The sequence below is a fragment of the Crinia signifera genome, chromosome 1 (assembly GCF_055691185.1).
Source record: "Crinia signifera chromosome 1, ASM5569118v1, whole genome shotgun sequence".
NCBI classification, from domain to species: Eukaryota; Metazoa; Chordata; class Amphibia; order Anura; family Myobatrachidae; genus Crinia; species Crinia signifera.
In genome coordinates this window covers 410,899,080-410,923,762 of record NC_139217.1, presented here as the reverse complement: position 1 = coordinate 410,923,762, position 24,683 = coordinate 410,899,080, and the positions used below count along the sequence as shown (strand labels likewise).

At 42.2% G+C, this 24,683-nt stretch overlaps 2 protein-coding genes and 2 long non-coding RNA genes across 11 annotated transcripts in view; 2 read left to right on the top strand and 2 right to left on the bottom strand.

Moving 5' to 3' along the window:
* KIAA0825 (KIAA0825 ortholog) overlaps positions 1 to 3,805 on the bottom strand; it is a 387,619-nt gene extending 383,814 nt beyond the window's left edge. For 4 of the 6 annotated variants that reach the window (XM_083151784.1, XM_083151782.1, XM_083151783.1 and 1 more), the window contains exon 1: positions 3,601 to 3,805. The gene's annotated coding sequence lies outside the window, so the exon portion shown is untranslated. Of the gene's footprint in view, positions 1 to 3,086; positions 3,212 to 3,600 lie in introns of those variants that run through there. The other 2 variants (XM_083151778.1, XM_083151779.1) reach the window with 2 other exon arrangements.
* The window catches only part of SLF1 (SMC5/6 complex localization factor 1), a 110,792-nt gene continuing 89,625 nt past the window's right edge, over positions 3,517 to 24,683 (top strand). For 2 of the 3 annotated variants that reach the window (XM_083151787.1, XM_083151786.1), the window contains exon 1: positions 3,816 to 3,960. In XM_083151787.1, coding sequence (XP_083007913.1) covers positions 3,925 to 3,960 — 36 coding nt within the window. In that variant the 5' untranslated portion in view covers positions 3,816 to 3,924. Of the gene's footprint in view, positions 3,716 to 3,815; positions 3,961 to 24,683 lie in introns of those variants that run through there. The other variant, XM_083151788.1, reaches the window with a different exon arrangement.
* LOC146031557 (uncharacterized) lies at positions 20,635 to 21,546 on the bottom strand. The gene is made up of 3 exons (XR_014457027.1): positions 21,449 to 21,546; positions 21,071 to 21,350; positions 20,635 to 20,727 (listed from the first exon to the last, which is right to left on the bottom strand). It is a non-coding gene; the product is annotated as an uncharacterized LOC146031557 (long non-coding RNA).
* LOC146031546 (uncharacterized) lies at positions 22,358 to 23,467 on the top strand. Its single transcript, XR_014457016.1, has 3 exons — positions 22,358 to 22,455; positions 22,554 to 22,833; positions 23,176 to 23,467. It is a non-coding gene; the product is annotated as an uncharacterized LOC146031546 (long non-coding RNA).

Sequence of the window (24,683 nt, the reverse complement as noted above, 5' to 3'; positions counted from 1 at the left end):
TGCACCATAATCACCCATTCACAGCCAGAATGATTTCTCCAGTGGACGCAGATCAGACACCTCTATGGTGTATCTGATCTGCAAGCAAACTGTGTGCAGGAAGCAGGCGATATCCACTGATGTCAGCTTCCCGTCCGCGCGTCATAGCCGGATTTCCCAGGGAACACCCATGAAACGCTGGGCATCCCAAGGGCTTGCACCCTGCGTCCCCCGCTTGCACCCTGAGTCTGCATATGTGCAGAAATGCGAACCCACAGGGGACCAAAACAAATCAGAATAACCCTCTTAATGTATACATGTACACAGCTTCATACGGGCAATGAAAACCCACCTGTTCATCAAAGCATACCTCCCAACTTATGTAATGGCAAAGAGTAACTTGCCATGCAAAAGGCACGCTGTCCTGAAAAGGGGGCATTTTCAGAGGGGCGTGCGCATCACTCCTAGAGACTAGGCAGCCCTGGTTCCCTTTACTCCATCCCTGCACTGAAGAGATGACCCTTTCTCCATTTTTTTTTAAAGTAAGGTTATAGGGAGACTATTAATGCAGTACAATGATGGTCAGTACCAGGCATGTATACTCCGGTGAAGCACTGTGGAGTGGAGTGTGAGAGGACTCTCTAGGCCATTTCCATACCCTCCAAGTGTACCGATTTAGCCGGTACAGTACCGTTTTTTAACGGTCTGTACCGGCTAGAAATTAATGTACCGATTGTACCGAATTCTCCCAATTCTGACTAACATGGCAGCCGCTCCACTGGTCGGATTGGGCCCAGCAGGGGTGTAAACAGTTAATATTGCCCAGCAGTGAAGCACCTGTACCCGTTGCTGTGCGGTCCGGGTACGGCAGCCTGCAGCGTGCGTCGAGCCGCGTCATGACATCAGCATGCGGCTCGCGGACCTCCTCCCGCAGGGCTGTCGTCGCTGTCCACTATGACGTGGTAAAGGACGCCCGGCCGGTGCATGCACCGCCGATATAGCCGGACAGTGGACACCAGAGGCTGTGCAATACAGTGCAGCAGAGCCTCGTCTGTAGCGGGATTCCGAGCGGCCGGCCTGATCACACATCTACAGTATGAAAAATAACTGTAAATATGGGAAAATGTAATTTGTATATATCAGTACACATTCGGAAAGGGGATGTGACCACGCCCCCTTTTGCCTGTGGCCACACCCCCTTTTTGAATGTGTACCGATTTCTTGACTTCAGATGTTGGAGGGTATGCATTTCTGCTAATCTGCCCATGTGGGAGGACTGAAACTGCTGTCACATCCAGGAAATTGCAACCACAGTCTAAAGGCCCCATACACTTATGCAATTTGGGTTGATTTCACCTGATTAAGATGGATCGGGCTTAGAAATCGTCACAAATCACGTGTTTGACATTGCACCCGATCCACATCGGAGGCCGGACATGCCTGCACAGTGGCGGGGAGGGGGTTGCACACTACATGTTACATGCAGAAGGGTTGCAAGGGGATCAAATGGTCATACACTGTTGCAAGAATCCGCAGTAGTGTAGTGTATGGTCTCCTTAAGAGCCAGTAAAGTGTGGGGTTGAGAGGGCGCTGTACGTTTAATGCAGGCGTGTCCAGACAGTTTGCAGGGCAGGCCACGTCAGTTATACGACTTCACACACAGTCGCTGCAACCCAAAGTATACAGCTAGGTTGCGCAGGAAGGGGGCTACACTAGTAATGCGAGCACTTCGGCATGTGGGGAGAAGTTGCCCTGTGTTGGGCAACCCCCACTTGTAAAAGTGACAGCAGCTGTAGATTTGTGATTGATCACAAAACTACAACTGATCTTGAATCACCCCCACAGAGGGCTCTTTCAGAATGCTGCTATAGCAGTGGTTCCCAAACTGTGTGCCTAGGTACCCACCCTGGGGTGCCTCAGGACCCATGCAGGGGTGCCTCAGGGTGGTGGTGGTTCAGCAGCAATGCAAATTATTTATAGTCGTTGTGATAGTCAAAACCATACTTGCCTACTTTTGAAAACTAGTTTCAGGGAGATTATAGTTGGTAGAATTTTACACACCGCGTCACATGACTCCTCTTTGCCAATGAGAACCTGGAGAGCCCGGCTTTTAATTCTCTACATTTCTCATTCAGTGATTTTTATTATATGTTCTCAATGTAGTCAGCACTAAGTTACCGCATAGGGAAAACCTGTAGCGAATTACTGAATGAGAAATGTAGATTATTAAAAGCCAGGCTCTCCAGGTTCTCATTGGCAAAGAGGAGTCACGTGATGCGGTGGCTGCCTACATAAGAAAATCAAGGAAGGATGACGGCATATCTTGAAAATGGGACTCTTGTTCCGAAACGTGTTGATGCCAGCATAGCTGTCCACTATAGCTGTGCATATCTGAAGAGGACGGGACTTCGCCCTGAGGTGCTTCTTGCGGCCACGCCTGCAGCGCTACTCCGCCGGTCCACCTGCACGATTCCCATGTGCCTCCATATCCATTTACCTGTACAACTTGTACCTTTTTATTGTGTTGAATAAATTGTTTTACCCCTCTGCAAGGAGCTTGTGGTTTACAAGCACCTGCTACGGCAGGGCTGGGCAACACTGGCCCTCCAGATGTTGATGAACTACACATCCCAGCATGCCTTGCATCAGTTTCAGCATGGCCACATAGCAAAACTTATGCAAAGCATCCTGGGATGTGTAGTTCATTAACATCTGGAGGGCCGGTGTTGCCCAGCCCTGTGCTACGGGTACTCGAGAAAGAATTTAAAAGTGTGTCACACTTGCCAGAGCCATAGGGATGCTGTAACATATCTGCTGTAACATATCTGCCTTAAAAGAAAACGCTACGTGCATGTGGGACAGAACTTTGAAGTAAGTGTCTGTCCACATGCGCTTATATGACTTGCTTGACCTCCTGCAGATATCAGCCTCTCATATGTATATATGAACTTTGATTAGGTATTTGTGGTACTATTGTATTCTGAAACATTATACCTGTGTTTGTTTTAGCGCTTGTGTCCACCAACCAACATTTTTTCCTAACTGACAGATTAGGAGATTGATGGTCTCCCGGGTGGATACCAGCTGCTGATTATTTAATGAATTACCTCTGTATATTGCGCCAGGTCATCAGTACCTTTGTTGTATCTCTCTCTCATTCCTTTTTTCCCCAAAAATGTAACAGTGTAATGTGGGCTAGGTGAAATGAGGGAGATTGCTAGACTAATGAGGGAGAGAGGGAGATTGCTGCTTTCAGGGAGTCTCCTGCAGAATGCAGGAGGGTAGGCAACTATGCATCACAGGACTAGGCTGTATAGCTGCCCTGTACCTGTGCAACACTGCATGTATCGGGAGTGGGAGATAATGAATGATATGGGTGGCAGCACTGGCAGGGACACCCGCAGGGTACAAGCCACAGAGGTATAATCATAATAACTGGCAGCAACAGACACCACCTTCAGTCACCGGCTGGTAGTACACTACTTTTGGATTGAATTATCATCATCATCTCACTCCCCCCAGCTGAAGGCCACGCCCCCCGGTGTTTCCCGCCGTCAGATGAAACTGCCGGAAAGTGTCGCGCAGCGTCACGTCTGCGTGGAGGACCAGGCGACGCGTTACCTGGGGACCCCGGGTATGTCGCTATCTGCCGGTCACCGACGCGCTGGGCCTGCGTTTGTCAGAACCATGTAACCAGGTGTCCAGCGGGAAGCAGCAGTGTTCCGGTGCTGCTCAGGTAGGTCCTCCATGCATTGTCAGGGCGTCCATCAGCTGTCAGGTGACAGCGCCCGTTGCCAGGCTAGTGACGTCATCCCGTAGCTGGCGCCGTGCGTCAGTGGGGAGAAGTGAGGAGGGGGTGGTGCTTGGCAGGCGCTGAGTTATAGCTCACATACTGGTTGGAGGAAGCGCATATTATGACAGGCACGAATCAACCTGGATTCCTACATGTGGTGGAACAAAACGTACCAGCATACCCGCATTGTAGGGCATTATTTGTGTTTTACTTTTGCGTAAAAGTAGCAGTATGAGGGGTCTGCCCTTTTTATGGATTTATACAAGTTATAGAACTTAGATGTTGTAGACCTGCTCTGTTATCCATATGTTACAGATTTCGAGCTATAATAACAGCGTGTGATATACGAATGAGCTGTAATACTATTTACACCACTGTGGAAGGTTATTGCCAACAAGGTACATTTTCTTTGCAGCATGGTTAGTGCCAGCACTGCCCATACACGGTACAAGTGCTGGTGCGATGAGATGCGTGCTCCCGCACACATCACGCAGCTCAAAGAGTATTGGTGTGTACACATGGTGAAACTCTGTACTATTTACATACAATCTGCATTAGATCTGCACTATATAGTTATTGCTGCCCTGTCTATCTGGGTTTCGATTTGTGAAGTCACAGGAGCGCATCGGGATCGTAAGGTAAAAAACCTGCGCGATTTGCATGCGATTTTGACTACAGATGAAGCCAGCTTCATTTCTGTAGGGGCTCCCCCCAGGGGGCGCGCGAGCATGTGACGCTCATACGCCCCATGGCAACGGAGCTTACCCCAGGTCCCCGCCGCCGGTCCCTTTGGAATCCTGCTCGAAGATTGCATAGCCCACTCGAAGATTGCATAGCACTCCCTTGCTAATCTATGTGCTGCGCATACTTTTTGTACTAGATCTCATCTCATTGCATTGCAAAACTTATGCAATGCGATCTAGTCCAAATTGCATACAATAATTGTACCATGTATGGGCACTAGAACTGGCAGCAGAGACTCAGTTTTGGAATACTGCAACCACCAGTGGTAGTCTGTGGAGGAACAGGGCAAGGCCTTTTCCACTTGCCTGCAAACATTTTCAGGCACATTGCTAAGGATATGAATCATTTGGTCGACATGGGTGCACAGTTGCCAGATCATTAGGTCAACATGGGCTAGGTCGACAGTCAGAAGGTCAACATGGGGTTTTCACAGTTTTTTTTACCCGAATGATGACCTAGTCGACATGGACACAGGATAAAGTGCACTGTGTCCCCTCACATGGCTCGTTACACTTTTATTCTCCTACCATGCCCAGGTGGATGGTAGGGCATGAAATACTGCCTGTCAGCACATGCCGGGTCAAAAAACTGTGAAAAACCCTATGTTGTACTAATGCTTGCGTCGACCTAATGACATGTCGACCTAATGACTGTCAACCTTATGACCATTTCTCATTGCTAAAATGTGAGTGCTTAGCTCTACAGCAGGCATGTCCAACGTTGGCCCTCCAGATGTTTTGAAACTACACATCCCAGCATGCTTTGCCACAGTTTTGCTATTAGAGAATGCTAAATCTATTGAAAAGCATGCTGGGATGTGTAGTTTTAAAACATCTGGAGGGCCAACGTTGGACATGCCTGCTCTACAGCATAGTGCTCACATATGGAAATAGACTGCGCTTGTGGGTCTTTTATTTATATCTTGGTACAAAATTACCTAACCATAAAAGGGCCTGAGTTCTTATTTATTTTTTATTAAGTTACTTATATAGTGCACACACATACAGCACTTTACAGAGAATATATGAACATTCACATCAGTCCCTGCCCCAGTGGAGCTTACAATCTATATTCCCTACCACATGTACACACACACAGACATTCTAGGGTTAATTTTGTTTGGAAGCCAATTAACCTACCAGTATATTTTTCAAAAGTGGGAGGAAACCGGAGTACCCCAAGTATGCGCAAGTATGGGGAGAATATACTAACTCCGCACAGTGACCTCAGTGCTGTGAGGCAGTAATGCTAACCATTACACCATTCGTGCCCCAGAGTTCTTGTCTCTGTTAGTGCTCACACATGACCAGCAGCTATGATGCAAAGCTAGGCACAGGCCGACCATGTTTAGGGTCACAGTGGCTGTGTGTGATATCATGCACGCCTTCTTGCAGAAAACTGCATCCTGCAAAGCCGCCTCTGTTGAATCATCAGCGCCCTCCATTGGAACTTAAAGTGTGTGTACTGGCGTTCCGATGACCGTCTGCACAGCCATTGTAGGAGTGGCTGATGTTTGGCGGCTTGCTGGGCATGTGCCCGCCCAGTTTTAATGTCAGTCATGACTGTTTGTGCAGTGTGTATGGAGAACACGCTGCCTGATCCTTCTGTAGAGACAAAGCAGAAAGAGAAAACACAGTAATATAAGTAGTGATCTTATGTAATAGGTTAGGTATAAGTTGACCAACAGTAATCCCTGGGAACATGAAACTAAGTGAGTACATACTGTATGTCTACATTAGAGTCATCTTAAATGTCCAGCATTTGTATCCTAGAGCAGAGGGGTTACATTGACCCCCTTAAAGCTACTTGATAAATTGAGACTTTACTTTCTCTCCCAAGCATTTTTTCTAATGAAGAAATATAACCCTTTCACATTGCAATGCCTTGTCGGACCAGTGATCGAGATCCTTGGTCCGACGTTTTTAGATAAAACTCAGGATAAACCCTTCTTATAACCTGGGTCGAATTGCCGGTTGGTTTACCCGGGTTATGAGCTTTGGTGCTATTACACCGCACCACGACCCGGGTCACTAACCCGGGTCTGAGGAGCGGTGTAAAGGGGCATTAGTTTAACCCTGAGTTGGCAGTCTTTCTGTTTCAATTTAAATACGGATTGATTGCACTGCAATCTTTTTTCGCATGCATTAAATCCTTCAGGATTGAGCACCGAAAGCCCAGTGGAGGTCTACACTCACCTGAATACAGATGAGAAAGACAGTGAGGGACGGGGAAGGGAGAACAAAGAGCAGCTATACCTGCCAAGGGGATTTGGAGATGAACGAAGGAGGTGGGTGATAAGTGATGAAAAAAACAGAGTACAGGTGGGCGATAGCGATGAGACAATCAAGGGGACAAAGATAAGAGATAGTTGAGGTGGGGGGACAGTGATGAGACAATAAAGGGGACAAAGATAAAAGACAGTTGAGGTTGGTGGACAGTGATTAGACACAGATGGGTGACAGAATGGACAGAGATGAGAGAGTGATGGGGGACTGATAAATATTCTCTCAGGTGTCAGTATAAACAGATGATACATGCAGAAATTAATGTATAAACTGCCCGACTTTATTTGGGCGAAAAACAGCAATGTTTAGGGTTTGCTCAGGACTAGCTATGTTTGTCTCTCCATCACTATCCCAGTGCTTTCAGTACACCCTCCAACCCCAATGTCTCAACTCCCTCTCTCTTTCGAGCCTGTGGCTCTCATTTGTATCTCTCCAATTCCAGCATCCAATGGTCTCTCCAGCTCTAGCCCCTGGCCACACTTACCAACTTTGTCTTCTCTGTGCGAATAATCTGCCATTCTTCAGTGTGCTACATCACATTTGTAATCACAGCTCTTTCATGGGCCCCTATGTAACATAATTTATCTAAACCCTGTGGCAGCTGCTTCCATAGTGGTAATTCAGGAGCTGTGTTGGTTACTGTCTCACCTTTAAAAGCCACAAGTACTGGTAAGTTGGCTGGTGAGCTCTTAGAGAGCGGGTGTGGTATGGGGCTCTGACAGTCGGGATCCCGACAGTCATTAGCCCGACGTCGGGATCCAAGTGCCCGTACTCAGACAGCATGGCGAACGCAAAAAAGCCCCTTGCGGGCACGGTGGCTCGCTACGGAAGCCACCTATTCTATTCTCCCTCTATGGGGGTCGTGGACCTCCATGAGGGAAAATAGCGGGTGGCCGTCGGGCACCCAGCTGTCGGCGTTTTGACAGTCGGGATCCCGACGTCGGGTAAATGACTGTCGGGATCCCGACTGTCGGGAACGCGTCCGGCACCCTAGAGAGCAAACATGTAAGGGCGTAACTACCATAGGTGCAAGGGGTGCAGCTGCTATGGGGCCCAGAGCTGAAGGGGGCCCATCTTTGCTGTCTAACTAATATGTTTTACATACATTTATCACCATCAGTTGCTAAATAGGGGGCCCTTACAAACTTTTGCTATGGGGCCTAGGAATATCTAGTTACGCCTCTGCAAGCATGTATTCAGTTTCACTATGATGTGATAGCAGTTAACCAGTTCTTACGAGTCTGGTTGATAAAGTAGGAATTGCAATTAATTTTTTTTTTTTTTTTTTGGGTGTGTGTGGAAATAGCAGATGGGCAAAGTATACCCATGTATTGTAAAAACCTCTTCTTATACCCTTATTTTCTATTGCACCCTGCAGGACAGTCCCTTCAGGCCTGCCAGATTTCTTTCTGCACCCCTTCCTCCTCACCAACCTGACAATAGACCACTAATACCGGCATTTCATAATTGAGGGCTAAACCTATCTGAAAAGAACCGTACGATACACGGCGCCTGGTCTCTTTCTATGAAACCTCAAAGTACATTACTGGTTAACAAATCTTAACAGGAAATCTAACATTTAAAACCCATCCTATCAACATAGTCATCATGATCCTAGCTGCAAATAATAGAGTGTCACTGTCAATTTTGCTTTCTCACATTTGCTTCCCTTCACTTCATCTGATTTTAATAATCCCTGTCAACCCACAAACAGTCCGCATTACTCTCCTGACACAGGAGCTTTCAAGACGACGAAATCTCAACATTCATTTAGCCACTACAAAAGAAAGCTGTCCGGCTGGACAAATATTATTTCCACACTTGACAGTCTCTACTGCTAAGTATGTCTTTTAATTTTAACTGAAGCTGCCATGGGGTTGATATGAGATTCCTGTTCACTGCAGATTGTTTTGCAGGATTAACAGAGCAACAACTGTAATTGTAGCAGACAAAAAGTAACATCTATATAGATATAGCTATGTTTTTTTTTTCTTCAGGTGTGTGCTCCCCTCCTCTTCCTGGCACCTCACAGCCTGGGACACTCTATGGTGCAGGGGCACTCTTGAGCTATGATCTCCCTGACTTGTGAGTAGGGATGGCCACCGTTGCCATTGCCATCGATGGTTGCCATCGATGGCAATTCTGCAACTGGCCATCGATAGTGCTAAACTATGCTATGGATGACTCGATATTTTTACATATCAATGGTCATCCATTGTGTTTGTTTGATTGGCCTGTGGGCCAATCAAAACACGGGGCGTGGCTTCGCGGGTGTTGGGGGCGGAGCTATGCTCCGTGTCCCGGCACTTAAAAAAAAAAGCAAAACATTATTTTGCTGTTCCATCGATGGAGGGAAACCATCTGGTTCTCCCCCATCGATGGCTAAAGTATTCGACATCGGCCATGAACCATCGATGATTTTGAATAATCGATGGCCATCCCTACTTGTGAGTCCTTATTACACATTAAGTAATAGAGCCTGATTGCACGGCTGCGGATTCGCAGGCCAGCGAGTATAAACATGCATGAGGCCTCCATGCGATGAAATCCAGTGTCTTTTTTTTTTCTCTCTCTCTTTATTAAGTTTCCCAATAAACAAACAAGATGGCATATTACATATCTTGCAGTTGGAATGCACAATGAGATAAATATACAGATATAGCCATCCTCATCTAGCCCTTTAATAGGATTAAGTGAGCCAGAGCTGTCGGAGTTAATCCTATGATAATCCCCTACTGTATTGTTCTATGTATTTTATTGCAGCTGAGAACAATAGGCCTTGGCTCACCATGGCTGTCCATAGAAGGCTAGCTGAAGAAGGCTCCGTCTGTAGTTATAGTTAACATGTAGTATCAAAGTTCTATGTGTCGTGTGTATATATATATATATATATATATATATATATATATATATATATATAGCTGTATATCAAGCTATTACAATATAGTCAGTTTCTCATACACCTAGCAGCTCTAAAGAAATCAAACACATAAGAAATAATAAAAGTAATAAAATGAACATTTAGTTGCAAGGCCATATCCAACGACTCGGTAATTTATCCCCACTTGGAGTAGAATTTTCTCACTCCTTTTTCAATGGCTGGAAAAATGGCGTGTCTCTCAAGTACATCATTCCCAAAAGGTCCCGCTTCATTTCAGCGAGTACAGTATAGGGGGGTATTTAGATGTCCACTTACCTTGTATTATTTTCTGGACAAGGTTATCTGCTACCGCAAGGAATGATAGCAATTTATGCTGAGGCGTTGTAGCTAATAAAGGAATTCATTGTCAAAATACCACAGCAATTGGGATTTTAGGTAGCAGCTTTCCCTTCTTATTGATAAGATGGCGCTTTATTCCAAAAGTGATAATATTTCTGAATGACCAAAAACAATGTGTAAAAGAGGCCATGTCATGTCCACATTTCAAACAAGGGCCGGTTTCGGCTGGCAGGAATTATCTTCTTTGTGAAGGGGAGATATATGCTCTATTAAAGCGTTTAATGTGTACTTCTTGTAATGAGGAGGTATGCAGCTGCCAAAGTGTAGTAGAAAAGTATTTTAAATAAATACCTTTATCCGTATTATCTGCTATTAAAGTATTCCAAGACTCATGTTTTTTTTCCAATTAGAGTTATTTTGAATCACATCTGTGTATAAGAATCATCAAACTTTATGGCCAGTATTCAATGTAATTTCTAGCGATGTGCAGCGAATCCTATTTAGGATTTGCTGCACATTCGCAGGGTTCTGGAGGAGCCCTCCCTGTCACCCTATTCAACGCCGCAGGGGCTTGCTGTCCCTGATGGCGATTTTTAACCGCCACAGGGAGCCGGGGGATGGTGGCAGGCATGGAGATGGAAGCCTCCCTGCCTGCGCTGGAATGAGTGGGGGGAAGGAAAGCTCCTGGGGACACAGACAGCAGACGGGAGAGCTGGCAGGGGACGTGGGTAGGGAGCTGCTGCACTGGTCCTGCTTGTGCATATGTAATGAGCGGGACCAGTGTGAAGTGTATATTTAATGAGCTGCTCCCGGCTGCCTGCTGGCGAATGTGTAAAAAATGTAATACTGTATATATTCATGGGCTGCATGCATGCCCATTCACAGAATAACATTTCTGATTTTTTGACACCAAAAAAAAAAAAAACCTTTATTTTAAAAGATCACTTTCCAGTTCACCTTTAAAAAGATGTGGAATGCAAAATGTTGAATCATGGTGAAAGCAGTTCTCCATCCTAGCATTGAATACACTCGGTGAATCCCAGCATGAAATGGAGAACTGGCCGGCATTCACTGTTCGCTTTCAGCAAACAGTGAACATTGAATAGGGTGAATCAGATTTTTCAGTGAAAAAGATTCACCGCAAGGAGTGAAAACAGCCCGATTAGCCTAAAACAACGGTGAATCGGGAGCATTGAATACTGCCCTATAAGTGTGCTGCTTTAGGAAGCACAAAGCCATTTTGTTGTTGACATTTGCAGTACGATAGACGTATATTTCATAATGTAGTGGCCGAGTTGCAGATATCTAAAGAAACTTTGGCAAGCAAAATTTTTGTGCTAGTTGCTGAAATATAAACATTATTCCCCCAGGATCAAACACATCCTAAATTTGGGCTAACCACTTATTTTTCCAAATCAAAGTCCGACATAATAGGCAAAAATATCCAGATTACCCATGATACTTATATATTTGGTCATTAAGTTAGACCTCTTGTTAATCGCTATCCAGCTAAGGTATGTGTCCCTGAATATGACATTCATAGCTTCGTAGGTGGAAGTTCAGACCTACCAGTCTGTAAAAGGTCTGCAGGAGAATACAGAGAGAAAATGGCTTCTTCTAACTCCACTTGTATAAAACCCCAGATTGGCTTAGCAACCACCCCGTTACATATCAAAACAAAAGAGAATGTTGATAATTATCCATACCTAGGAAGCCAATTCAGTGTCTTTTTTAATTGCTAGCTGTTCGCAAAGTGATTGACAGGAAGCTGCTTTTTCTGATGGTAACCATCCACTTTTTGGGAGTGTCAGGGAAAATGCTGGCGTACCAAAGCTTTTTCATGGAGGGTATGTGACAGCAGCTCTGGCCTAGATCAGGCTGATGCTGTTGCAGCCAACGAGTAAGTCCAGGGCTGCACATAGACTGCACACAGTGGGGAAAACAGTTGATAGTGAGTGAGCTGTGAATGGATACACAGCTTTCTGCTGGGTGGGCTTCAACAGGTTTGCTTACCCATTTGCAGGCTTGTACAGAGCGAGATTAAAATCTGTTGGGGGTGGCGACTAACTATTTGCATGTTGATCACATGGTGCTGTTAATTTTCTGCCTTGCGATCAGGTCTGAATCAGGCTCATAATACTTTGTCAACCCCACTCTTGCTAGTTAGTTATAGTATTCCCTACTCCATCACATGTGATATGACCAACTTGCCACTTGCCATCATTCTAGCACACCGGCCCATACAGCATTCTATTGCTTTAAATGTACTTGTGCCCATGATCCACACAGTCATAGCTAGTTTTAGTAACCCTATGTCTAGCATTATTCTTAACCCTTTGAGTGCCAAGTGAATTTGTCAAAATAGATGTGAAAATTGCCTAGAAAACATTGTATAATCCTTTTATACCCAACATTTTTTATTTGAATTTATATAACAAATGTGAGCGACACTATCATTTTTAGCGGATATTTTGAGCATCTCTCACAGATTGGCAATCAATGGGTTAATTGTGGATCAGTTTTGATGCTACCTACAAAAAAATGTAATATTTAATAAAAAATTGATGTGGTAAGGGGTCTGATTCAGAAGATGACACAATGCCGAAGTCTGTGCAGTTAAGTGTTTTTTTTTTTTTTTTTATATATATAGTGTATGTATGGAAAGCCCAGAAACCTCCTATGATTCATGCAAACCTTTTAGTGTCCTGGGAGATCACTGTTGTATGCAGATTCCAGAGCCTGCTGCATACAACCTTCTCATCCCCCATTTTGGCAAGCCTTACTCCCAAATTTTTTCATGATTGCTGATGGGGTGCAGAACTTCTGCGATTACCAGCACGTAGGGTGAGGGTGCTGAGATCAATGGTGGAACGGTGTGGGGGAAACGTGATTGTGGGTGAGGGCAGAAGTGCAGCAATTGCAGGTGAGTGCGGGGTGCTACAATTGCTGGTGGATGGGGGTGGGGTCCCACGATAAGGACGGTGGCTGGTTGGAAAGATATTGTTCTGTGTATGGCCATCATATGAACTACTGGCTGGTATACCACCCTGCTGCATGCACTGTGTGAATGCTATGATGAAGATTTCCATACCTCCCAACTTCTTTGGAGGCCGAGGCGGGACAGAGGGATGTGCACCGTAGGCGCACTGAAAATTTCAGGAGTGCGGCCTAATTGAAGGGGCGTGGCCTGTACTTGCAGCTCTCCCCTTAAGGCCACACCCCCATTTTGACGCTATGGCCCCCTGCGGGAATAGACACTGTGCGTGTGCACAGCGTTTATTCACTGCTGCTCAGCAGCCGATGGGGGGGACGACGACGACTCCCAACAGCCCCCCCCCGGGAATGTCCCCAAAAACCGGGACATTCCTGCGGTAATCGGGGCTGTTGGGAGGTAAACCGTTTCTAAAAAATGACTCTAGTCAGCAGGGCTCTTTGAGACCATTTGAAAACCCTATATACAATAGCATAACACTACTGTAGGCTTCCTGAACAATATGTCTGGTCAACTAATTGATATTTATTTTAATATAGACCCCAATTAATTCAGAGTGTCCACATTATCGAAACGGCAGAGGCTTCAAGTACTTGACAGTATTGGAGGTTTTTTTTTTTTTTTCAGATAACCAAGATTTACCATTAATCATACTGATCTGATAACCAAGATGTAAATCAAGACAACATAAGCTGCTATTGTTATTACTAAACCAATTTCAACAGAACATACATTATTTTTCCATTGAGCACTCCAATAAAGTAGATGATATCTTATCTCTAATAGGCTGGTGTTAAAAGCTTTATTCTTATTTTTCCTTTTCTATCCGCAATGTCGTCTTCAAAGTGAACTTTTTAGCACAGTTCACAGTTTCACATAAATCACTTTAAAAGTAATTGATTTTTCTGATGAACTTGACAGTAGTTGAATAATTAGTACTTTATTTAAAGCTTGCACGTGTCAATCAAAATTCTTTACGTTGCTTAAAATAGGGAGCTTTTAACTCCTTTAGCTTTTTTTTTTTAGAATTAACAATAGTCTGTTGTAATTCAGTTTTGCATTCACAATTATTATTTATTAATTTAATAAAAAAGCAAGATTGATTGATAAAGATAAATTATGCTGAACTGTATTATATATAGAAACCTGCAATAGGAGACTATAATGTTGATGATGACATATATAGTCCAATTTGACTATGTAGTCAGCATATTTTATAGGTGGTTTTTTTTTAGTCTAGGATTTTTTTTGCCCATGTGAATATGGCAGCCTGAACGGTGTAATGGTTAGCATGACGGCCTTGCAGCACTGAGGTCATGAGTTAGATTCCCACCATGGCAGTAACTGTGTGGAGTTTGTATATGTTCCACATTCAAAAAATATACTGGTAGGTCAATTATAAGCCCCACTGGGGCAGGGACTGATGTGAATGTTCAAATAGTCTCTGTAAAGCATTGCGGAATATGTGTGGGCTATATAAATAACTTGTAGTAAATAATGAACATATCCAGATAAGCTGTGTTTGGCCTGGGTGTGGTATAGCTCACATTCAATGTCACAGTCAATAGGTCCACGCATGAAATGGTCAACATGACTTAGGCCATCTTCAGGCCAGGCACCTCTCTGCACACTTTACTGTTCCCAACTAGAGTCCACATTGATTGTAATATATGAAAAATTCTGAAGAAGGAAAAAACTCATGTCGACCTTTTCGCGTGTTTACCATGGTCATGTCAACACAACGACATGTGACCTAAACATTGTATGTCAGCCATACTGATACAGATTGTCCCGCTACTCTGAGAAGCAACAAATGTTCTATACAAATATAGACCCACTAATCCCATTGATGTCACAGCTTATGCTATACTTTGCATTGTGCTTTTTGCACATATATATCGTTTTTGACATTGGTAGTTTGAAATACTTAGGCATTGTTGTTTAGCAATGGTTAGCATTGCTGCCAAACTGCACCGGGTTCATGTATTCATTTCAAACAGGGCCCAATCTACTTATATGTTAATTATCTTCTGGCAAAATGGAGCATGTGTAGGCAGGTATGCAAGGGATAAAGTTTATGGATTGTAATCTCCACTAGGGCAGTGATGTGATTTAGAATCCTCTCTTTAAAGGTCTGTGATTTAGGGATCGACAATATAAGTAACTTAGTACGGTAAGTACTTAACATTTAACAAAGAGCAGTATGTAGTCATGGGAGGTCTAACAACCTGAGTTACCGATATGAAAATGTCAACTCAAAAATCCCCTTGTATTTCGGTCCATTCATCTTACAGCAATTTCAATTTTTCATGCATTCACTTATTTTCATGTTCCCTTCTTCAAAATGAACAATGATTCAAACCCACCTACAAACAGCTTTGAATTACCATCCTCCCCTAAATCAGGCCCAACGTTAAATGTTGAAATATGTTAGGTACAGGGCTTGGAAGTTGGAGCAAGTGACAATTAGGTGTAAAGGTGCCCATACACGGTCCGTTTAACGGATCCGTTCGGCACTTAATTAGCACGCATCGCATTGGATCGCATCCCTAGTGCATGCCTTGTGCATGCACTGTGATCCGATGCGATGTGTACCTAGTACAAAAAGTATGTGCAGCACATACTTTTTGTACCGTACTATGTGATGCGCGGGAGCGCGCATCACATAGTACTAAACGGAGCCGGCAAAAACGGACCGTGTATGGGCTGCATAATACTTTTTAAAGAAAATATGTATAAGAAGTAACATACTGTATCACACCCTGTTATTGCTTATGGTCAGAAAATACTCCCTGGCACCAAAGTGTGAACTTGTTTAGTGTCCAGGCCTTGCAGGGATGTAAGAGGGTACAGGCATAATGGGTTAACACAATGGCATATCATATTTTTTCATATTTGTGATCAAAAGATATTTAAGACCTCAAGTGATAGCACCTGAGAGGTCTGAAAATAATGATATGCCTTGTTGTAGACCTTTAACTGCTTGTATTATTTAAGGAACTGCTTTTTTTATCTGCGGTCAATTTAGATTGGGATATTTGCTTGTCTTGCTCCGTGGAAGATGGATGTTCTGCTTGACCAGAGAATCATCAAATCATCAACCTAATTTCCATTTCTGTATCCACCACCATTATTACTCCAAGGGATAAAACTTTTGTCGATGAGCTCCTCCACAAGAGAAGTCTTCATTGAACTCATGTCTCTGGATTTGCTGGTTATGGCAGGGTGCTGGAGACTAGATAATTATTTCAGCAAAATGACTGGTGAATATGTGTTAGCATGTCCTAAATGAGCTCAGCATAAATATTCACCTTTGATTCCACTATCTGTGCCACTTCCTCCATGTACCCATATATCTATGGATTTTATCACAGACCTTCCACCCTTCAATCGCTACACCACTAGATGGGATGTAGAATTCTTAACTTCTCTAAAATAGACAATTTTAATACCTTCAGGTCCTGTTCAGCTCTATTAAATCTTTGCTTGCATGGGTGCCCAGAATATCAGAAATGAAAGTGACAGCACTTCCACGCTCTCACTTTTACTAATGCACCTCTCTGGTACCACCGGTTCCACTTTATGCTGCCTGTGTTTCTCCTGCAGTCCTACTTGGTTTTTCCTACTGCAGGGGCAGAACTATAAAGGACAGATGGGAGGGAGGAGCATTGTGCATCCCGCAGTTGGGTGCGTCGCATGATGTCACTCTTTAGTTTTGGTAGCTGGACAGATGACCAGGCTCAGAGGTTTTGGAGTATCTTCCCTTCCAGGAATCCAGGCGGGCGAATGGCCGTCACCTTTATAATCCATTTCTAGGCACTGTAAGCAATGCTTATAGCCCTTCAGACCCTCGGGATCCCTCACAAGGTCGAGGCCTGGTAAAGGTGTCCCCTCTGAGGTGAGTATTGTAGAATATGGGAGCAGGGTGTATGCAGTGTGGGCACCTACTGCATAAACTGCACCGCTTGTACATTGCTGCGGATCCCTTGGGGTATCAGATAACCTATGTTACCTACATAATAACATGCATATTTATATGCACTAAGTGGTCCCCATATACCACATGACTGCTGGCTTTAACCATTAGATTCCCTGTTAAGTGCCCAAAGGTCTTTTAATAGTAGATTTAAGATTGAACTGAAAGGAATGGGGAAAAAAACCCTCAAAAGATTTGTTTTCACCAACTGTTTATTAACTACATAATACACTGTAAAGATCTCTAACAAATCATTTGCTGGCTTCCATAGATCCTAGAAGTGTAAGGCAAAACTGTACGATATATATATATATATATATATATATATATATATAACGGGTGGGGGGGGCAGCGGCACTCGCAAATGATAGACTGGAGACAACTTCTTCCACTAACGTTTCGGAGCTCTCTGGCCCCTTTATCAAAGTGTAACAAACCAAACCTTGGTTTGTTACACTTTGATAAAGGGGCCAGAGAGCTCCGAAACGTTAGTGGAAGAAGTTGTCTCCAGTCTCTTCATTTGCGAGTGCCGCCGTCCCCCCCACCCGTTGTATACAGTGTCGGGAGTTCCCTGACACAAAGGAGGGCACCGCTTTATTTGATTTATCCCTGACTACAGCCACCAGCTACTTGGAGTGCCGCCCCTACAAATCTATATATATATATATATATATATATATATATATATATATATATAGTTATATAGCTGGTGCTGGCCGGCAAAAGGCAGGCCCAAAGCGTTTTGTCAACTACGTGACTTCATCAGGGGCGTTTGATATGTTGATTGAAAATGGTACGATAGCACTTCTTGGAGCGTCTCTAATTGATAAAGCAAATAATTGTATATCCAAGCAAGAACTGTGTGGATGTGTATATGTCGCCAAACATCAGAACATTAGTAAAATAGACCAAAGGTATATCCCCAAATACTCTGTTTCTCACACCTTTTACAGAGGTGTTAACATCAAGGATCGGCAAGAAAATATGACTGGGTGACCGGATGTTCACTCTAGTGTATCCAAATGCATTCAGCAAATTTAACGGCGGCGTGGGTTTCCCTAATATTCTTGATTTATAATAATGCCTCTGTAATGATATTTTTATCTGACTGGCTACAAGATCGAGAAACCTACGCCAACGTATCTCTCGAATCACAATTTTTACCCACAATGGCTCTCAAATCTTTCCTACATATTCATGACCAGGAGGTCCCAGATGAGGTTCGAGATAATCCTTTGTTAATGACAACTAGACAACTTTGGCACATTTTACGCCATAAACACTGTCTTAATGCCCATAAATCGATCCATCTCCCATTTATATTAAACCCAGATTTTCAGGATTTGAAAAACATCTTATCCCTTCACAATATGGAGGATGGGAGGAATACATAGCTTACGACACTTAATTGAGTGTGATGCTAGACGGTCCCTGACATTCCTTAAGGCAATTGCTAAATTTGAAAATATATACGGGCCTATCCATTGGCCTATTACCAGGCGCAACATTATATTGCTTTTGTTATTAAAAACTTTTTCGGTACTTGTGTATTTTCGCGGTGCCCGATATATCGGATGCAATATCGGCCGATATATCGGATGCGATCCGAATCGATCTTTGACCTGTTCATAATGATTTTATATATTGTGGCGAGGGCAGTAATCTGCATCCCCTCGCGGGGTTCGCTACACTCGCCACGCTTCGGGCTCGGTGGCTCGCTGCACTCGCCACACTATATCAAATCGACTCCATGCGTAGTTGATAGTGGGGTTATGAACAGGTAAAAAAATCGGTTCCGATCGCATTGATATATCGGCCGGTATCGCATCCGATATATTGTCCTATATCGGGCACCGTAAAAATACACAAGTACCACTTTTTCAGAAAAGGATTGGGATAATACATTAGATCATCGTCTTTCTAAATCAACCCCCTCACATAAAGCCATTTCTATAGAACACAAATTTCTAAGTGAAAATATAGACCATGACCTTGTTAGCCAAGGACTACGTCAATGGTTGACACAGTTTCCATCACTTCCTATGCAAGATCTATTACATGGCTTACTAAAATCTCGTACCCTATTGACTGCTAACACGTATCATGAGTTATTTCTAAGCATCTATCACAGGACATATTTATCCCCCCATAGATGCTTTAGAATGGGATTATCAGACAATCATATATGTCCTAGATGCGCTAAAGAAGAGGCAGACCTATATCATTGCCTCTGGTAGTGCCCAGTGGTCCAGGCCTTCTGGAGACAGGTTAGAAGAGATCCTGAAACCCATATACTTAATTTCATACCCTTCACTCCAGAATGGGCGATCCGCGGTATCCTCCTGAAGGGACAGAGATTCGCCCCGAGTTTCTGGAAACTACTTTTTGCAATAAGTGCAGCAGCCAAAAATCTATTCTACAAGAGTTGTTTCAACCAGCCCCTGTAAACTTTAAACTGTATAAAGAAAAACTTACTTTTATTTTTTGAATGGATTGGGCTGAAATCACAGTCCCAGATCCACAATACCATGCGTCTAATGCTGCTTTCCCACTGCCTACCCGGGTAAAGACCCGTTTTTTTAAAACGGGTCTTTACCTGGGTAAGAGCCACAAAGACCCTTTCCCACTGCAGCTTTTAAACGGTAAATTACCGTTTAAAAGCAGTTTTTGTCCCATTCACACTTACCCATGTAAACCACAAAGCAACACGTTTAAACACATAGTAAACCTTGCCTGTCATTAAAAATTGACCCACAGGCCCACACTGATGACGTTTTTAGAGCACAAAAGGAGGGGGTAGGGAGTGGTCTGCTCAGTGCTACAATAATGGCAGACCAAGCACATGTCTCTGCTGAGTTCACGGTTGTTTCTGCAGTTATGCTGTGTTTGAGTGAAGCCTGATGCTGCCATCATCGTGCATATATTTTTGTATATGGCAGCATCTTTTACTGTGCCAGTCATCTGCCGCATTATTTCATCCTCCCCCCGAATTCTGAGGAGTTCCCTAATCTCCTCCTCTGTCCAACTTGGCATGGTAGCGCAGGATACAGCACAAAAAAACTAAAAACGTGTTGCTCTTCCTTGTGCTGTCTGCTCGTGATTACTTCCTGTATGTGGTGACTGTAACATCATATGCACCAATCATGTTCTTAACCTTTATTATTATTTCTAAATACCGTTTTAAACCCTTTCCCGTTGCCAAAAAAACGGCTCTTACACGGGTAAAACACTGCTTTTTACCCGGTTAACAAATACCGGTATTTGTTACCCGGTTAAAGCAACCTGGAGCTTTCCCACTGCAGCTCTAGCCATTTAAAAAGGCTAAAAAAACGGCATTTTACCGTTTAAGAGCTGCAGTGGTAAAGGGGCATAACTCAATCGTACGAAAATCGTGTCTTAACTGGTGATCCTCCTATTGAATTGCCCTGCGGGTCAGACATATATATATATATATATATATATATATATATATATATATATATATATATATATATATATATATATATATATATATATATATATATATATATATATATATATGAGATAGAAGGGAGTTCAGAGTGCGCCTCCAAATTACAATCACAAATAATACTTCAATGAGTTACAATAAAATGTTTTTAAAAAAAACAACTTTTATTCAAAAGTGTCTTCTGCAAGATGTCGGTAGCCCAACGCGTTTCGTCAAAAACTTGACTTCCTCAGGGGCATTATAGCAGATTTGTACAGACAGATTTCACACTGTGAATCATAATAAAATCAGTGTGATTTTACACATACATAAAATTAATACAATACAAAAATGTTTATATATATATAAAACGAGAAGAGCATGATGAAGGGAAGGAGAAAAAATCAAGGACGAGGAGGATGAAGGAGAGGTCATTAAATAAGAATAATTTTTCTTAGGAGAGGTCTAATCAATATGACCACCAATACATAAACTGTAGTGCATAGAAAAAGGACCTTATTCAGGAAAAAAAAGGTGATTAAAACCAGTAGTGTTGCCATTCAATAATTAATGGAGGAAAAAGAAAGAATAAGAACCCAGTGAGGAGTAATTAATTTGGATTATTAATCATACCGAAAGCAAATTTCGTGGATAGGATTCTTGCAATTAAGGGACCAGATTTCCCAAATGAAGAATCAACTCGCAATCCTAAGCAGAAAAATGATAGCCTTGCTGTAAAGGTGCATTGTAAACCTCAATTTTGACCGAGACAGGTGTTGGTAATTACATACCCCTGATGATCAGGTATAGCAATAAATACTGGCTGTTCAGTGTATTCCAAGTCAGGTGAGTTGGTTTTAGGGGGAATTGATTACCCCAAGTTTCCACAAAACAGGGTAACAGGAAAATCAGGCTATAAAATGAAAAACATATTGTCCCCTTTCAATACATGCATAGAAGATTTTCAAATATGTGACAGCATTCGAATTCATAATGATAGCAGGCACTTACCAAGCAGGAGCTAAACCGGATGTGGATACCAGGATTCCAAAGTGCTGAATGAAATCCTGAACTCCTCTCAGGTTATTTATGGGGCTAGCATGATTACATCACTTCCTGTGTGTGCAATTATCCTAAGTCTCAAAAAATGCTATAAAGCCACCCTTTGAGATGTGGAACTTAATTGGAGACATGAACCTCCTACTTATATTTATATCAGGAGTGTGAAACCCGTGAAAAAAAAAAAAAAAAAATACATAAATAAATAATAAATAAAAAAAATAAATAAAATGAAAAAAAACAAAAAAAATTATAATAAATAAATAAATAATAATAAAAAAAAAATTATAATAAATAAATAAAATAAATATTTTTTTACACTACACATTCCCCTTCACGGGTTATTACATATAGGTTCATTAAGGAACCCCTTAGGGAACACTAATTTAAATTTAAGCTACCATCGATTGTATATACCCACATATGTATAGGTCATTATAAGTGGGAAGCACATATATATTTATTCACACGGACACTAATATTGTATTTAATAGCGGCCTTAGCAGTGGTCAGCACTATTTTGATTATTATTTTTTCAAGTTATGGAAGGCTATGCGCGTCACACTGAGCCATAGCTGTTTTTTTTTTTTTGTTTTTTTTTTTTATTTATTTTATTATTTATTTATTTATTATAATTTTTTTTTTTTATTATTATTTATTTATTATAATTTTTTTTTTTCATTTTATTTATTTTTTTTATTTATTATTTATTTATGTATTTTTTTTTTTTTTTTTCACGGGTTTCACACTCCTGATATAAATATAAGTAGGAGGTTCATGTCTCCAATTAAGTTCCACATCTAAAAGGGTGGCTTTATAGCATTTTTTGAGACTTAGGATAATTGCACACACAGGAAGTGATGTAATCATGCTAGCCCCATAAATAACCTGAGAGGAGTTCAGGATTTCATTCAGCACTTTGGAATCCTGGTATCCACATCCGGTTTAGCTCCTGCTTGGTAAGTGCCTGCTATCATTATGAATTCGAATGCTGTCACATATTTGAAAATCTTCTATGCATGTATTGAAAGGGGACAATATGTTTTTCATTTTATAGCCTGATTTTCCTGTTACCCTGTTTTGTGGAAACTTGGGGTAATCAATTCCCCCTAAAACCAACTCACCTGACTTGGAATACACTGAACAGCCAGTATTTATTGCTATACCTGATCATCAGGGGTATGTAATTACCAACACCTGTCTCGGTCAAAATTGAGGTTTACAATGCACCTTTACAGCAAGGCTATCATTTTTCTGCTTAGGATTGCGAGTTGATTCTTCATTTGGGAAATCTGGTCCCTTAATTGCAAGAATCCTATCCACGAAATTTGCTTTCGGTATGATTAATAATCCAAATTAATTACTCCTCACTGGGTTCTTATTCTTTCTTTTTCCTCCATTAATTATTGAATGGCAACACTACTGGTTTTAATCACCTTTTTTTCCTGAATAAGGTCCTTTTTCTATGCACTACAGTTTATGTATTGGTGGTCATATTGATTAGACCTCTCCTAAGAAAAATTATTCTTATTTAATGACCTCTCCTTCATCCTCCTCGTCCTTGATTTTTTCTCCTTCCCTTCATCATGCTCTTCTCGTTTTATATATATATAAACATTTTTGTATTGTATTAATTTTATGTATGTGTAAAATCACACTGATTTTATTATGATTCACAGTGTGAAATCTGTCTGTACAAATCTGCTATAATGCCCCTGAGGAAGTCAAGTTTTTGACGAAACGCGTTGGGCTACCGACATCTTGCAGAAGACACTTTTGAATAAAAGTTGTTTTTTTTAAAAACATTTTATTGTAACTCATTGAAGTATTATTTGTGATTGTAATTTGAGGCGCACTCTGAACTCCCTTCTATCTCATTTCTATTACTTTGGTTCCTGTCTAACAGAGGATCCCTCAGAGTTGCTGCCACTAGCAAACGTTAGCGCGGTCTGGGTACCTTTTTCTTTACTATCCATTTCCTGTTAGTTTACCCCTGACTGCTGCTACCTGTACAAATGCCACTTTTTAAAGATAGATCAAAAAGATCTTACAATGTGAAGAGCATCTTCGCTGATGAGGATTTAGGATTGGACGCTGAGGATGACGGAGAGGACTATTATGGTTATTTAAATGCCTTGGAAAAATTGGCCACAAAGGAATTGAAAGGCTATTATGATATAGTAACACTTGAAAAATATATTGAAGTGGGAAGAATCCCTAGAGGTTTGAGACTCCAAAAGATGCCCACCTATGAAAGTGATAATCCATCATTTTTAAAAATATGGAATTCCATTCTAGATGAGTGTTCGGCTAAATTAATGACATCTTTAGTAAACGAGAGGAAAAAGGAACTTGTTTCATTGGAGAGCGAAATGGGCAAAATAGAGGGCCTTTTATCTAAGTTTGATGAAAGTGAGGATTTCAAACGTGATATAACAGACCTCCAATCCAAACTAGATCTCCTGGAAAAAGACATAATCCAGAGAAAACAAAAAAAGTTTTCAAGAGACAAAAAAGATTATGTAAATGGACACATCCATATATGGCCCAACGAAATTAAAAATTCGGATCTGCCCTTCAGAAAAACCCGACATGATACCAACAATATACCTGTATGGGATAAACCGAGACGCAATTCCTACAGATCAAATGATAGGGAGTATAATTCCTACAGGTTAAATGATAGGGAAAACAACACGTACCGCCCTCGGTACAACCATCAAAACCAATATAATGATCTAAGACACCACTACCAAATGAGACCAAGAAGACAAGATTATAGAGATCATGAAGACAATAGAAATGATCGTAATTACAATAGATTCCAGAGAGGGAGAATACCCCCTCACAATGATCGCCTTCATCCTAATCGTAGAGATGGTTTCAGATCCCCCTCCCCACGCAGAAATCAGCACCAACATTTTTTAGAGGAAGGACGGGATACAGATCCCCCCCATCGCACAGTAAGAGAGGAACTTCATGTGAGACTCGATTCCCCACATGGTCTAAAACGCAGACTGAACGGAGATATCGAGGATCCAGAGGAGGAAAAAAACTCCCCCAAAAAGAAAAAAAATCTACCAATCCCACTGTCACAGGGACAGGAGTCATCAATCTCTCAACGAAAGAATTATCTCCAACAGAGAATGCGGTATTAAACAAAGGCCTCAAGTTCGCACCAGACAGT